The 15,472-nt window shown below is 28.9% G+C and overlaps 2 protein-coding genes across 2 annotated transcripts in view; both read left to right on the forward strand.

Moving 5' to 3' along the window:
- Nucleotides 1-7,454, forward strand: LOC108756100 (beta-galactosidase). The gene is made up of 10 exons (XM_018499677.1): nt 1-159; nt 3,255-3,421; nt 3,604-3,754; nt 3,944-4,007; nt 5,106-5,200; nt 5,498-5,728; nt 5,815-5,986; nt 6,111-6,232; nt 6,401-6,802; nt 7,005-7,454. The coding sequence occupies exons 1-10, from the start codon at nt 85-87 to the stop codon at nt 7,401-7,403; spliced, it is 1,878 nt and encodes a 625-aa protein (XP_018355179.1). The 5' UTR covers nt 1-84; the 3' UTR covers nt 7,404-7,454.
- A 6,531-nt stretch (nt 7,455-13,985) lies between these two features.
- The window catches only part of LOC108756096 (zinc finger protein 431-like), a 2,340-nt gene continuing 853 nt past the window's right edge, over nt 13,986-15,472 (forward strand). Inside the window, exons 1-2 of the mRNA XM_018499674.1 lie at nt 13,986-14,020; nt 14,735-14,904. Of these exons, the coding sequence (XP_018355176.1) occupies nt 14,770-14,904 (135 nt within the window). The 5' untranslated portion in view covers nt 13,986-14,020; nt 14,735-14,769. The remainder of the gene's footprint in view (nt 14,021-14,734; nt 14,905-15,472) is intronic.

Below are 15,472 nucleotides of genomic sequence, written 5' to 3' on the forward strand. Positions count from 1 at the left end.
CTTGAGCATGAATAGTGAATTAACAAGCTCTTAGAAGAGTGTGCAAATCAAATACGACGAAAGTATTAAAAACCTCGTTCGAAAATGTGGTTATTAATGTTCGTGACAATTTTGGCATTAAGTAGAGTTACGTCGGAGACAATTAACCTACCAAATAACGTATGTTAAATATTGTTTCTATTATATAACCTCTTTATATTCATAATTATATACATGTACTCATATAAATGTAATGTACTCATAAAAATATAAATACCAAATCTTATTTATATAAATATAAATAATAATGAGACCCGCGCGTTATTGAAATACAATATGAAATATAATGAAAAACCGACCAAAGACGAGCGAATAAATTAAGATGTTATATGATTAAAATTAATTTATATAAAAATATATTTTAATTGGTTAATATCATTAGTCTAATTTTCTTAATTTCGGAAAATTAAAATATAAATGCAAAACATTTTAACAAAAACCAAATAAAAATAAAGGTTTTTAATATATAAAGATTCTTTTAAATATTAATCTATGGATTTATTTAAAGTTACAATGAACATAAAACAAAAAAAGTCTTTTATATATCTTTATATTATATATTTCAGAGGAAATATATAATATAAAAGACTTTTTTCGCCTTATGTTCATTATAAACTTTAAATGAATCCAATATTTAAAAGAATCTTTATATATTAAAAGCCTTTATTTTTATTTGTTTTTTGTTAAATTGTTTTGCATTTATATTTTAATTTCCCGAAATTAAGATAATTAGACTAATAATATTAACCAAATAAAATATATTTTTACATAAATTAATATTTATACAAAAATACGATACATTTTCGTGCACAGATGAACGAAAACGAACAAAACTATGCAAGTGCAGTATAAATTAATACTGATTACTTAAACGGAATTAACGATGACAACAACTTTAGGAAAAAGTGGAAAATTTTTAAATGGAAATTTTAACTTTTAGAAAGATATATATAAATAAGTTCAAAATTGATAATTATAACTTCCATGACTCTTTACTCCGTTTATAACTAAATTGTTATAAATTGTTTTTAACTAAATTTAAATTTATAATTTGTATTTTTATGCGACTGATGAAGACTATGTAAAGTCGAAACTAGTTTCGCTTATCTCTAATATGTGTTACACATTAACTTTAATCAATATCATATAACATCTTAATTTATTTGCTCGTCTTTGGTCAGTTTTTCATTATATTTCATACTGTATTACAATAACGCGCGAGTCATTATTATTTATATTTATATAAATGAGATTTGGTATTTATCGACACAGATCAGTTGGTTATTTTTTTAAACTACACACACAGGTACGAAATACCATATCAACCAGAATTCTTAAAATTGTCATTCTGTTTTAAATTTAATTAAAATTGACATAATGTTGAGGATATTATTGATTAAAAAAATAAAATATAACAAGCATATCAAATTAAATAAAACCATATTTATGCATAATGTACGTGTATTCGTTCGCGTAAAAATCATAAAATTTTTGAATGCAAGTCATAAAGCAGTCATAAAGATTGATTCTACCGATTGACAATTGTCCTCGACCTCGTATCCCATTTATAACCTACGTTGATCAAATGCAATTAAAATGTTACTTGAATCTAAAGTCTTTTAAAAATATTTTACATATAAACTTGTATTTAAAGTACATTAAATTTTTATCATAATCTTTTTAATTAAAAAAGTTATTTGAAGTTTAATTAAAATTTTTAATAAAGTTTAAACCTAAGCATTTAAACTACATATAACGTAGGATGTTTCGATAAAAAATAAAAAATTGATACATACAATACAATTACATGTATGTACATGTACATATTTAACATTATTCACATTCATTGCGAGAAATAATAGAAAGATATTCCGCTCATTATATTCTGCTGCATTACATGTTTCTATGAACGGATAAATTTATCTTTATGATTAACTTATCAGAGTCATAATAATGGCATGGTCTGGGCAAAGTTAGGAAACGAGAAAGACATAGAGAATCAATGGCTACAATAACAGACCTCAAATAATATTTTAATTATAATCGTTTGTAAAGATGTAACGAAAGTTATAAATTTATGACACTTGTATCAATAATTTGAAAGCACGTACACTTGTGTTACAGTAGAATATATACATATATATAAATATATGTGCTATATGAATTATAAAAATGCGTAGTATTAATTAATAAACTAAGTTTTCTCTTTAAGAGTTTTCTCTATTTTTATCATTTTTTTATATGTATTATGGAACTTTTCGTATATAATATAATATAAAGTTCTAAAAATTAAACGATTGATCGACAAATTTATCATTCAACTTGATATATCCCAACGAGAAATGTTAAGAACATTATGATCTTAATTTATATCGTTCGTAAGCAACGACTTAGGGCAAAACAATGTTCGCTTTATTCTATCGCAGTAGATCCGTTGCGTATTGTGTAAAGGTTACACGGTCAGATTTACGCTTGTTTATGTGTATTATATATAAGGTACATATACATGATAGGTTTATTTAAAAGACAAAAATTTCTATTTCTATTTGTTTTTTAAAAAATATCAAGCGCTACTCCATTTTTTATCCATTATTTATCTTTTATATGAGTAGTCAAAATCAAAAAGACGTTTTTTGCTTTAATGTTGAATAAACTTAGTGAAGAATGAGTAATGAACTTAGTGAAGAAAAAGTTATATGAGTACATAAATTAAAGATAAACACTCACTCTTTCGAAAGCGGTAAACTGCTTTTGTGTGATTTTTAATTAACGCCATGAAAATTTGCGAAGTTCGTAAAAAATTTTCAGATTTGACAGATCTCTTCATTTGTATCCGTATAGCTTCATAATAAAAACAATTAGATTGTTGTTTAAACTACCAATTTGAAAATGTATAAGAGACTTCAATTTTTAAGTGGTTTAAACAATTTTAAATCGTTTTATTATGATCATTTTTTATGAGATTATACTTTTTTGAAAATTACCCGTTTTCGAAGGTTAGAATAAGTGAGTTCTTAATTTTTTGACGTGGTATGATAAATGAGCTCAATAAGAATATATTCTCAAGTATATCATTGTGATTTCTAATATAATAAATATTTTACAATAGTGATTGGATTAAATTTTAGAAATTATTATCAGCATCATATTATTATTTTTTTATTATTACTTTTTATAAAATTATTATAACAGGAATGTAGAATAAATTATTACAGGAATGGCGATACAGTTTCCATGTCGATTATGAGAACAATCAGTTTTTATTGGATGGAAAACCCTTTCAATATATTTCCGGTAGTTTTCATTATTTTCGAACGCCTAGACAATATTGGAGAGATCGTTTAAGAAAAATGCGAGCCGCGGGACTTAACGCTATCTCAACGTAAGTTGAATTTTGTAATTTCGCAATTTATATGATAAATACATGGAAGTCATCGTCGTCAGGAAATTAAACATATCTACACGTAATAGATCTTTTATTTGTTTATTAAATTTAAAATAATACGTCTCGAAATCAAATAATAACGAAATAATTTACCCTTTATCTATCCTCGCGATATATAGTTACGTTGAATGGAGCCTTCATGAACCGGAACCAGGTCAATTTAACTGGACCGGCGATGCAGATTTAGTAAATTTCTTAAATATTGCACAAGAGGAAGACTTGTTTGTATTGTTGCGACCGGGTCCTTATATCTGCGCTGAAAGAGACATGGTAAATATTATATATAGGTACATTAATTATTTAGTACAAAGTTATTGGAATAAATTATATTTCTACTCTGGTCTTCTATATTTGAGATAAAACTTGAAAATTTATCTTTTTACTCTTTCTTTTTCCCATAGATACTATTTAGAAAACATATTATTCTACAATCTTGATAATTCTAACATATCTTTTCAGGGTGGTTTACCGTATTGGTTGCTCCGTGAAGTACCAAATATAAATTTGCGTACGAAAGATGCAGGTAAGATGTAATTTCGCTAAACTGTGCATTGTATAAAAATATGCTTTAGATTTTGAAAAACATTTGCGGTTTGTGTTGTAGTAAATTTGTGAAAAAATGGGAAATTTGTAGATATATTATTATACTTATTACGATTTTAAATATAGAAAATGTAAAAATAATTTATAATATATTTTTTTACAATGTATTTTTATAATATATATAAATTCACATTTAGGAAGAATCAATAATAACAATAAAGTGAGAAAGTTTATATTAGGCTCCTTTTACCTACAGCATCATTTGCTTAAATCACTTTTGCCAACAGTTTATTTGTGCACAAAAATTATTGCCTACAGCTCGATTTTATGTGCAATGATACATGTAAGTAAATGTGACTTTGTTTCTAAAATTTTTATTTGTGCGCAAAAGTGCATGTAGGTAATTAATCTGTAGGCAATAATTTTTGTGCGCAAACGAACTGCCGACAAAAGTGATGTAGGCAAACGATGTTGTAGGCAATCGATTTGTAAGCAAACGGGGTGCTTCCAAATGTTAATAAATATAAATAAGTTAGTATATGTAACTTCTTTGAGTTTTTATTTTTAATTCCTCGTTTAACATATGATCGAAATAAGATTATAAGAAATCATTCTGAAAATTGTAAAAGAACCATTTTTCAGATATTTTTCAATTAAATATATTTGATTTTCGCGGAAATATAATAGATATACAATTGAGATGACAATGATCCGCAACATTCATTAATATTAATTAATATTAATTAATAATTTCTTGTTTACATCTTTTTATTATTAAAATACACACAGAAAAAAAGACTTAATGACAACTGTATATTATTAATGATGAACTAAATTTTATAAGTAGATTTAATATATGATATTTGTTGTAACTATAAAATCGTTTATTCAATCGTGTATATTAATTTCACATAATATAAAACTTATGTAGTTACTACCACTATACTTTTCTTTGACAGTAAGTGTAGATATATTAATAAAATTTATAATATTTACAACATCAAATTGAGAAATCAAACTTTATTATTTTTCTATTTTATAAAAATTCTGTTTTATAGAAATTTTTCTATTTCTACAGATTTTGTAAGATATGCCACACTGTATCTAAATGAGGTATTGAATAAAATACGGCCACTTTTAAGAGGTAATGGAGGACCGATAATTATGGTTCAGGTAATATTTACTTAAAATATTTATGAAGTTTTCCGAGGTAGTATTGTTCTACAGTATTATCGTTATTCTATGCTATAACAATCTGATATTAGATTAATATTAATATCCGTTAAAAATGATTTATTTCATTTATAATTAATAATAAAGCTAATAATAACGAAAGCAGATTGAAAAGAAGTAAACATTAACAAAGTAGATATGCACTTAAATATTTTTACTTTAATATGTCAATTATCAATTTTATTATTTTCCTTTCATTATTGTCACCTGTCATCCCAATATCAACCACGTTAATAGATAGAAAACGAATATGGAAGTTACTATGCTTGTGATACTGAGTACATGGACATGTTAAAAGAAGTTTTTGTTAAAAAAGTCGGTAATAAAGCTCTTTTATATACAACCGACGGTGCAGCCGCGTCTTTACTCCGATGTGGATTCGTATCTGGGGCATATGCCACCGTCGACTTTGGAACGGCCAACAACGTGACCAACAGTTTTCTGTCTATGCGCCTTTATCAGCCAAGAGTAAGCGAGTATTGCTGTTTAAGAAAAATCATGAATTATGTAATAAAATTAAGATATTTCGATCAAGTTTGCAAATTGATATGTAGGGCCCGTTGGTGAATTCTGAATTCTATCCAGGTTGGTTAACGCATTGGGGAGAACCCTTCCAGAGGATAAAAACAGAAGCTGTTGTAAAATCATTGGAAGAAATGCTTGCTCTAGGTGCTTCCGTTAACTTTTACATGTTTTATGGGGGTACAAACTTTGGTTTTACTTCTGGTTAGTAAACTTTTTGTTATAGTTTCACGAATTGGCAAGTCAAATTCCCATAAAAATAATATTTGGGGCAATTAATATCAATCACATTAATATGTACTTTATTCAACGTAATGATCACCGACAGGAGCTAATGGTGGGGCAGGTGTATACAGTCCACAATTGACTTCGTACGATTATGATGCTCCTTTGACCGAAGCCGGAGATCCGACACCTAAATACTTTGCTATAAGAGATGTTATTGGTCGCGTATGTTTGTGATTTCCTTTGTAATAATACGCTGTCGTATTTACTATTTGACATTTCATATTTTACAAAAAGATTATTTTTTATCAAATGCTAAAAACGAAAATGCGTAATAAATATTTTATATCTCTTTTGTAAGTCAATTCACATGCGTGCGCTTTGAAATTACAGTATTTGCCATTGCCAAACATGTCCTTTCCGACTGCATCTCCAAAAGGTAATTATGGTCCAGTATTATTGGAACCGGTACTGAAATTGCTCGACAGTCGATCTCCGTTTGTGGCGATCCGGGCAACTGGAGACCAGCCTAAAACCTTCGAGGCTCTTTCTGTGAATCAAGGATTTGTCCTTTACGAGACGAACTTGCCACCTTCTATCTCGGACCCGGCTATATTGCGAGCAACGACAAAGGATAGAGCGTTGATTTACGTAGATAATCAACTACGCGGCACTTTGAGTCGCATAGATAAGATATTTACTATACCACTAGAAAGTCCTTACGGCCGCCGTTTGAGTCTACTGGTGGAGAATCAAGGACGTTTGAATTTCGGCAATGAAATTAACGATTCCAAGGTATCGAGGAAATTGTTAAAATAAAATAATATGCGTACACAACGGTAGTGACCTTTTTTTTTAAATATTTGTTATTTATACATGTATTGCGTAACATACCAATATACGTTAATTCAATGAAAGCAAATAACATTTTAGCTTTAATTAAACATAAATGATAATTCTACGATATTTAAGTTCTTTTCATATCTGTATTTTTCAGGGGATATCAAATGTAAATATCAATGGCATACCGTTAACCAATTGGAATATGACAGGGTACACATTTTCCGACGTATCCTCTCTCCGGGACATAACAACCATACGCATTGACAGTGGGACTTTGAATAAGGGACCGGCATTTCTACGTGGAAAATTCACAATCGTCGGGCAACCGTTGGACACATATCTAGATACCACCGGCTGGGGAAAAGGAATAGCCTTTGTGAATGGTTACAATCTTGGGAGATACTGGCCACTAGTAGGTCCGCAAATAACCCTGTACGTACCAGCTCCTTATCTTCGCGAAGGCGAGAATGAGTTGATCATATTGGAATTGGAATATGTGTCACAAACGAGAAAGATGAAGTTCCAATCCGTACCGAATTTGGGTACATTATAAATTTAACTCATAGCTTAGATAGAAATATTATTTGATTGTACGCTTCTTGCTTTTAATACAATATAAGAAAATATCTCAAAATATCGCATTTCTATACTTGTTTTACAAATAGTTTACTTATCCTTTTCTAAACAACACATTTATTTTAAACACATGCCGCGATTTATACCCTCTCTCTTTCTTTTAAGTTATCTACTGCCACAATATAACTCTTTTATTATAACTCTTTATAATAATTCTTTTTAATTTATTTTTAAAAATAAATTAAAAATAAATTTAGTTAAAAATAAAAGCATAAAAATATATAAAGAGTTTAGCGAGACATTTTCAAACGTAATTAAGGAAAGAAAGCGTAAAACAAATCTATCTGCTATCTTATCTCGTATCCTACTGTCTCTTTAACAGAAGTAACAATTAATACTCTAGCGTGATTTTATAAATTATGTTATAACATATAAATATATTTATATGTTAATATATTTATATGTAAATTTTATTAAGCTTTATGCAAGCGTATGTGTCTCGTAATTATCAAAGAGTTAATATCTAAATATAATAATTAAGATTTAAATTATCTAATATTTAACAAGGATATTGAATCATATAAGTATGGAAATTCTGTTTATCCGTTGACTCGTTTGTCAACCTTATATTTCGGAATTATTCGGTTAGGAAAGATGTAAATTGGCGTATCAAAGAGTAAACAGACAGACAGGCAGACAGTCACCGGTCGCGAAACTCTAAACACTGCTGGTCTTATAATTTAATTTTAAAATATAGACGGTTATACAAGGTAATTTGATTACAATTACTTCAACAACGAGGAGTCTTATCTCGGATGCGTCAGCTATGGAATTTCTGCCACTACACGCACCAATATAAGTTACTTAATTATAATAAAGAAAGATTTTTATGCCCGTATTCATAGTCAGTGTCCGTATTTATATTTAACACTCCCTTATGCCCGTATTCACAGTCATGCCCATATTTATATTTAAGGCTTCCCTAAATTTATCTTTAGATGCTCTGTAGCCAATAAAATAATTTGTAGAGCATCTGAAGATAAATTTAAGTAAGCATTAAATATAAGTCTGAATAGGGACTACGAATACGGGAATTTCTAATTTTATCTTAAGTAAACATTTGTACTTAAGGTTAAAGTACGTATTACATATATGTATTTTTCAAATATACAAATTATGAAAAAATTACTAATTTTTCTTTGATTATATTTGAAAGTAATACAAAAAGTTTGGCGACGATTTATACTTGGATCAAAAATTATTTCAATAAAACTGCGTGTTTTTTTAAAAATAATTAAGATATCATGAGAAAATTTTTATTTAAACGATAAAATTGTATTATTAAATATAAATAACCTTAATGAGAATTATTTCATATATACGAGAATGAAAATAAATATGGATTTTGTTCTTTATTATCTGAAATATATTTGCGATATTGGTATTCGTGATACACAAATAAATTATTTTAATGTAAACAATACATTTCAAAAAGCAAGCGTTTTATTTGAGAAAAACGACTTATTTCTTTTTATAAATGGATTGTCATACTACGAAATTGACGTTATGCCACGAGAAAATATTCTACGATAAAATAAATTGGATGGAATACATATATTTCATGAGAATGACAGGATATCCTGTTTCCTTGAAGAAAACTTGTATAACATTATAATTAGAGAATTATTAATTCGAGAAGAAACTTGGAATTTAATTGCCCTGTCAACAGGTTTACTGTTTTGAGAACATGTTATCCGAATATCTAAGCTGAAAAAAGACTCGAGAACGTTTAGCGGCAGTTTACGGAAAAATCGATCAGTTTCGATAATACTACCACCACTACACAGCAAAAATATACACATTGTTGCCTATGGTCGATGAAGAACCGATTTGTAAAGATCCTGCGAGACATTCAATAGCTTTAATATCCTCCCCGTTGACAAATGAGGGTTTTGCACGGCAGGACGTCCGATAGCCCGATGCCACACCGACGAATTATCTCACCTCGTCTTTCGTGCCAATGCTTCCGTAGGCGAATGCCATAGATAATAATGAGTACGGTGACAAAGCACTATCAGCTGTACCCGATTCATAAGCTTTATCCATATAATAGTCTGTCTCGCGATCCAATGATATATATATATATATATATATATATATATATATATATATAAAACGTATTTTTGTACGGTGGTATAAATCTATAAACAAATGGATTTTGAGATACGTGCAATATTATAAACATAAACTTAACGAGGAATATTTTCGTTGAATGCGAATTAGAAGATTGGTTATGGAAGCACCTCTTTTTGCAAGTCAGCTGACTAAGATTTATGGCATTTTAAATTTAAATCGCCATTTACGCATATATCATTTACGCCATTAACGAAATATAATTACGATGGATAAAATTATAGCCTTTTTTTCTCTGATTGAGAATTTTATATGGTTTACAGAGAGATGTAAAATCAAACGATTTTATATCATAGATATGTTCTACATAACTTTATAAAGTTTCCGAAGTTGCATAAAAAGGTATTTTCTAAGTATGATCTGATCTAATATCTGGATATTCTATTAATTTTCATCATGTGATAAACGTATAATTTTTTTATAAGAGAAATTATTAAACGAGTCTAAACCTTTTACGTGTCCTTTTCTTGCTACGCTATTTGTGAAACTTATATTGTCCCCTTGTCGTAGGTAATGATTAGTACCAGACGGTAACAGTAGCATAATGTAACGATATTATCTCAGAAATTGAAAGTCATACTGGATTATTAAAAAATTAATTAAAGAATGTTTAATTATTTATATTTAAAATTTATTAATATATTTTAAAAACTCGAACAGTTTTGATCTACGTATATTATCTTAAGATTTTGCGCCAGTTTTATACAATCGACGTTAATGTCAAATCTTTTTGGAGATAAAAAGAATTTTCATATCTTTAAACGAAATTTTTTATGTGAATGATATGGCCAGAAGCATATGGATTATATTCTCTTTAATTTAATGTAACATTCTTCTATTGATTTATTGCAATTTATAACAAGAATAATGTTTTACAGAAATTCTGAGATATATTACACAAGCAATTGTAAAGCATTTTACGACGATCAAACTCCGCCCTTTATGAAAAACACCGCCTTTGACATGCGCCGAAGAGTCGTTTGCGGTTGCATCGTTTCTTACCTTTAATCACGCGTTTAATCTGGTCCGAAGTAGTAATATACTACGCGTGTGAAGAAGTATGTAATTTGATACGTCAAACTTATTTATATTTATCCTAAATTCAATACTTTATTCAAATTAAATTGTGTATTGAAAATTGACAAGTTATCGATAACAGCAAATTATCGTAATGTTCGGTAAGTGTACAACATAGTTGAGATACAAATTTATTAATAGAGATTGAATTATTATAGTAAAAATATGTTGAAGTGGATAATAAATTAACAGATACAAAATATTTCTGTTTTTGAAAATTACATATTTTTTGTGTGAAAATATTTCTTGTCTTATTAACTATTAAAACAGTGTCGGAGATTTTTAATGATTTAATTGAACAATTAACTGATGCAAACAATAAAAAAAAAAGTCACATGACCAACTTGTAAGACATACTATATAATGCTATTTATTGAATTTATCATGTAATTATTTACAAACGAGTAGGTTTATATTAGATACGATTTTACCACCTAACTAACTGAATAAATATGTTAATACAATAGTATGGAACGTAACACAGAATGCACCCTTGGACTTGAGCAGACACGGGACTGCATGGAAAACTAACGTTACTAATACTTTTAAATTTCAACGACGTCTTCCCTGTCAAACTTGCGGTAAAAGTTTTGACAGACCTTCTCTTTTAAAAAGACATCTGCGAACGCATACAGGTAAATTAGAGATTCTTTTAATCCTTTCTCTAAGATCTAAGATATATAATAGATTCTAATCTACTGCGTACATTGAGAGAGGAGGACTGTATAGAAGCCTAAAGAAAAGCTGATATCTGAATTCGTTGATTTTTTGGAATTTCTGCTGTGTGAAAACTTATTCCCAGACATACTGTATACACAAACACATATATATACAAAGGTTAAAAAATAAAAAGCATACAGCCACAGCTCAAGATGTCAATAAGTTCAATATTATTATTTTATTTTAACATGTAGATAAATCCGTTAAGTTTAAACAAAGAACATATTTTTACAAATAACAAATTGACAGATAGTATAATTTTAATATTTTCTATTTTTACAAATTAGTCCGACTCAATATACGTAATTAAAAATTACATTTGGATCAATCAAATACATAATTCGAAGGATGATTGTAACATTCGCATGTACGCATTTTTTTATTTCTTTATCCGAATTATACGCAATCGTTTTCATTGGTCTGCGATAATAGTCGTCGAAATTCTATGGATAGAAGTCTCCTATATTTGCAAAGTTTTTCATACTTATTATCTTCATATATAAAATGCAAAACAAGCCGCACGCGAAGAGAAACACAAGTACCAATTACTATTAGGTTATTCGGAAAGTAATTTCGTTTTTTCCCAACAGAGGACTTATTGTATTTTTTCACAGCCAACTTCACACTTAAGCCGCATAATCATTATATATTTTGACAGCTGATATAGCAAGGCTTGCTTGTGAAAAAAATTCGATTGATTCTATGCAGTAGTTTTTGGTTGGTGCCCTATCAAATATGAAAGTGAAAAGCAGCATTTTCGGCATATTTTACTTTTTTACTATCGAAAAGATAAAAATGCTGTTTAAGCAAGAAAAAAATAATCCGATGTGTATGGAGAAGATGTATTGACAGAACGCCAGTGCCAAAACTGGTTTGCAAAATTTCGATCCGGCAATTTTGATGTTGAAGATGCACCACGTTCTGGAAAGCAAGTTGAAGCTGATGAAGACACAATAAAGGCATTAATTGATGCAAACCGGCGAATAACAACTCGTGAGATCGCTGAGAGATTAAATTTATCGAATTCGACTGTTCATGATCATTTGAAACGCGTCTGATTGAAAATCGTCTTTCATTTTCATAAGAAAAAACGAAATTATTTTCCGAACAACCTAATATTATAACACAAATTCAATTTTTTAAGTGAGTTAATTGTTATCTTATTTTTTTGTATGTAAAGCCATTAATTTACTAAATTTTTTAAAAGAAAGATATTTAGAGACCTTTCTTAAACTTAAGAATGAATTTAACAAACTTACGAGTATCTCATGGCACGGAACTCGTCCAACACTTGAACACTGATATATTTTTTTGATAATTTGACCTGTACTTTCACAATGCCTCAAGCTCGAAATTGTAGGTCTATTTATAGTGGGAACAAAAAGGAGGAGAAGGAAGTTAAGAAGAAGGAAAGGGAAGTGGAAGAATTTTAGAGTGGGACTAAAATTCTTTTTTAAGGAGAGGCAGGTAAAGGTCTGAAAACTTCTCAGTATCACTCTGTTCATTCAATCCATTTTTTTTTGTGTTTTTATGTCAATGTGAATCATTTCAGAGATCATTCTTTTGTAATGCGAGCGTTCAGAATCTAATATTTTTGTATTCAGCCAGTCAATCTCGTGATCAGTTTCAATTCTATGACTCGAGATAACCGAGAGAGGGAATTGACAGTTTTCTTCTTAATATCATTTATGTATTCTTTTATTCGCGTTTTTAATTTCCTTTTTGTCTGTCCCACATACGAATAACCACAATCTTTACAATTGATCCGATATACGACCTTGGAAGTTTCATCTTTTTTTATTTTATCTTTTCCAGTTTTTATAAACCTATTTAAATTATTCATCGGTTTATATACAAATTCAAATTGAAATTTTTTAAGTGCTATGTTGAATTTCTCTGAAGTATTATTTAAATAAGGAATCGTGAAATATTTTTTCATTACCGAAGAGTTACCGTTAGAGTTAATGTTCTGTTCACTTGTAGTATTAAAATTCTTTTTTCTGGAAAGAGTTTTTATTCTATTTTTTATGGTCTTAAATACAAATTGTAGAGGATACCCGTTGCGGAGGAGGGTGTTGATTAAGGATTCGATGTTAGGGTGATGGAATCTTGGATGGGATAGGAATATAATTTTGTCAAATAACGTAATCACCACTCCCCTTTTATGTATGGTAGGGTGATTAGAGAACAAATTTAGGTATCTTCCCGAGTTAGTAGGCTTTGTATACAAGTCAAAAATAATCCTGCCCTTGTCGTACAAAAGTTTTATCCAAAAAATTAATTCCAAATTCATCGCCATAATCTACCGTAAATTTTATGCGTTCGTGGTAAGCATTGAAGGAATTCAAGATGTTAGTGATTTGATTAGAAGGCGCTGCTAATAAGATATCATCCACATACCGATAATATACAGGTATGTGAATGGTAAGTGTATTAAAAATATTGTATTCCAAGTCTTGTATTACTAAGTCTGCCAAAATTGGTGACAGAAGTGATCCCATGGGCAACCCGAAAATTTGTTCGTAAAATTCTTCATTAAACTTAAAAAATGTGGAATTTAAAATAACGGAAATGGCTCTTTTAAATTCCTGAAAAGGGATAGAGGTATTCTTCTCTATCGCATTCCATCTTCTCAAAACACTCCCCAAGACTAATTCGATGGGAATGTCGGAATACATCGACGAGATGTCAAGCGAAACAATCCTCCGGCAAGGGTAGACCGTTTATTTTTTTAACTATTTTTTATGTATCCGAAGTTTGTTTTGAGAAGACGGAATGCGATAGAGAAGAGGGTCAAATCTTGACCAAAACGTCTACATGTTAAAATAATAATATTGAACTTATTGACATCTTGAGCTGTGGCTGTATGCTTTTTATTTTTTAACCTTTGTAAAACTTTTAGCCACTTTCTAATAATTTAAAACATATATATACTATATCATTTATAAATTTGAGAACTCTTGCGATTTTTTCGTATCTCATGAAAAGTTAAACATCTTGGTGTGAAAATAAAGCGTAGAGAAGTTCTTTTTCAAAAATTTAAAGAGGAAAGATAGAACTTTAATTCTGTGTTTAGTCTCATCTCCACGATATTTTCTTTTTAAATTACATAAAATTAAAAACTTTTTAACTTTTTAAATTTTTTTTCATCCAGATATTTAACTTTTCGTGAAATACAAAAAAAATTACAAGCATTTATGAAGTTATAAATAATAGCATATACTAAGAGTTTTATAATAAATATAAAAAATTTATTTGAAAAGTAGCTTTTTCTTTCATATTCTTACATGTAGTTAACATTTAAAAAACTATTCTCAGGCGAAAAACCACATGGATGTGCAATATGTGGTAAAATGTTCAGTACAAGCAGTTCATTAAATACACATGTTAGGATTCATACTGGTGAACGTCCTCATGAATGTCCAATGTGTGGGAAGCGTTTTACAGCATCATCGAATTTATATTACCATCGCATGACGCATTATAAGGTATTTTTTTTCTGAATTCCTTGGAGTATTATGCATTACTAATGCGACTTAAAAATGACCAACTTGATATGGGTAGAATAAATCGAGAGAATAAATTAATTATTGTAATAATTTCTTCCTAGAGTAAAGGCATTTAATTATCAGATTTGTATAATAACTGTCATATATATATATATATACATATACATAGAGCGTGTCTGTCATAAGAGCGTGAAAAAAAGTGACGCCGGCAAATATCTTAGAAAATACAAAATATTTCGTAAGCTACTGGTTTTTTACTACCATTTTTGTTCTACTCTAATACTTTTATATTAGAATAATTGCAGGAATCATATTATATAAAAAAAATTATACAATATTCAAAAAGTAGGGGTAATTTTTATATCTTTTTGGCTCCTCCACCTAGAAAAAGAATAACGCGTGACCAAAATCCTCCTTGAAATTAGTCTTTCATCTATAATATTTTTTCGTATCTTATTTATCTGGAATAGTTAAAATGGAATATGTATGTATAATTGATGTATGTATACATCAATTATACATACATGTCCCATGTATGCATATATAT

Source organism: Trachymyrmex septentrionalis, unplaced genomic scaffold (assembly GCF_001594115.1).
Source record: "Trachymyrmex septentrionalis isolate Tsep2-gDNA-1 unplaced genomic scaffold, Tsep1.0 scaffold95, whole genome shotgun sequence".
NCBI lineage: Eukaryota > Metazoa > Arthropoda > Insecta > Hymenoptera > Formicidae > Trachymyrmex > Trachymyrmex septentrionalis.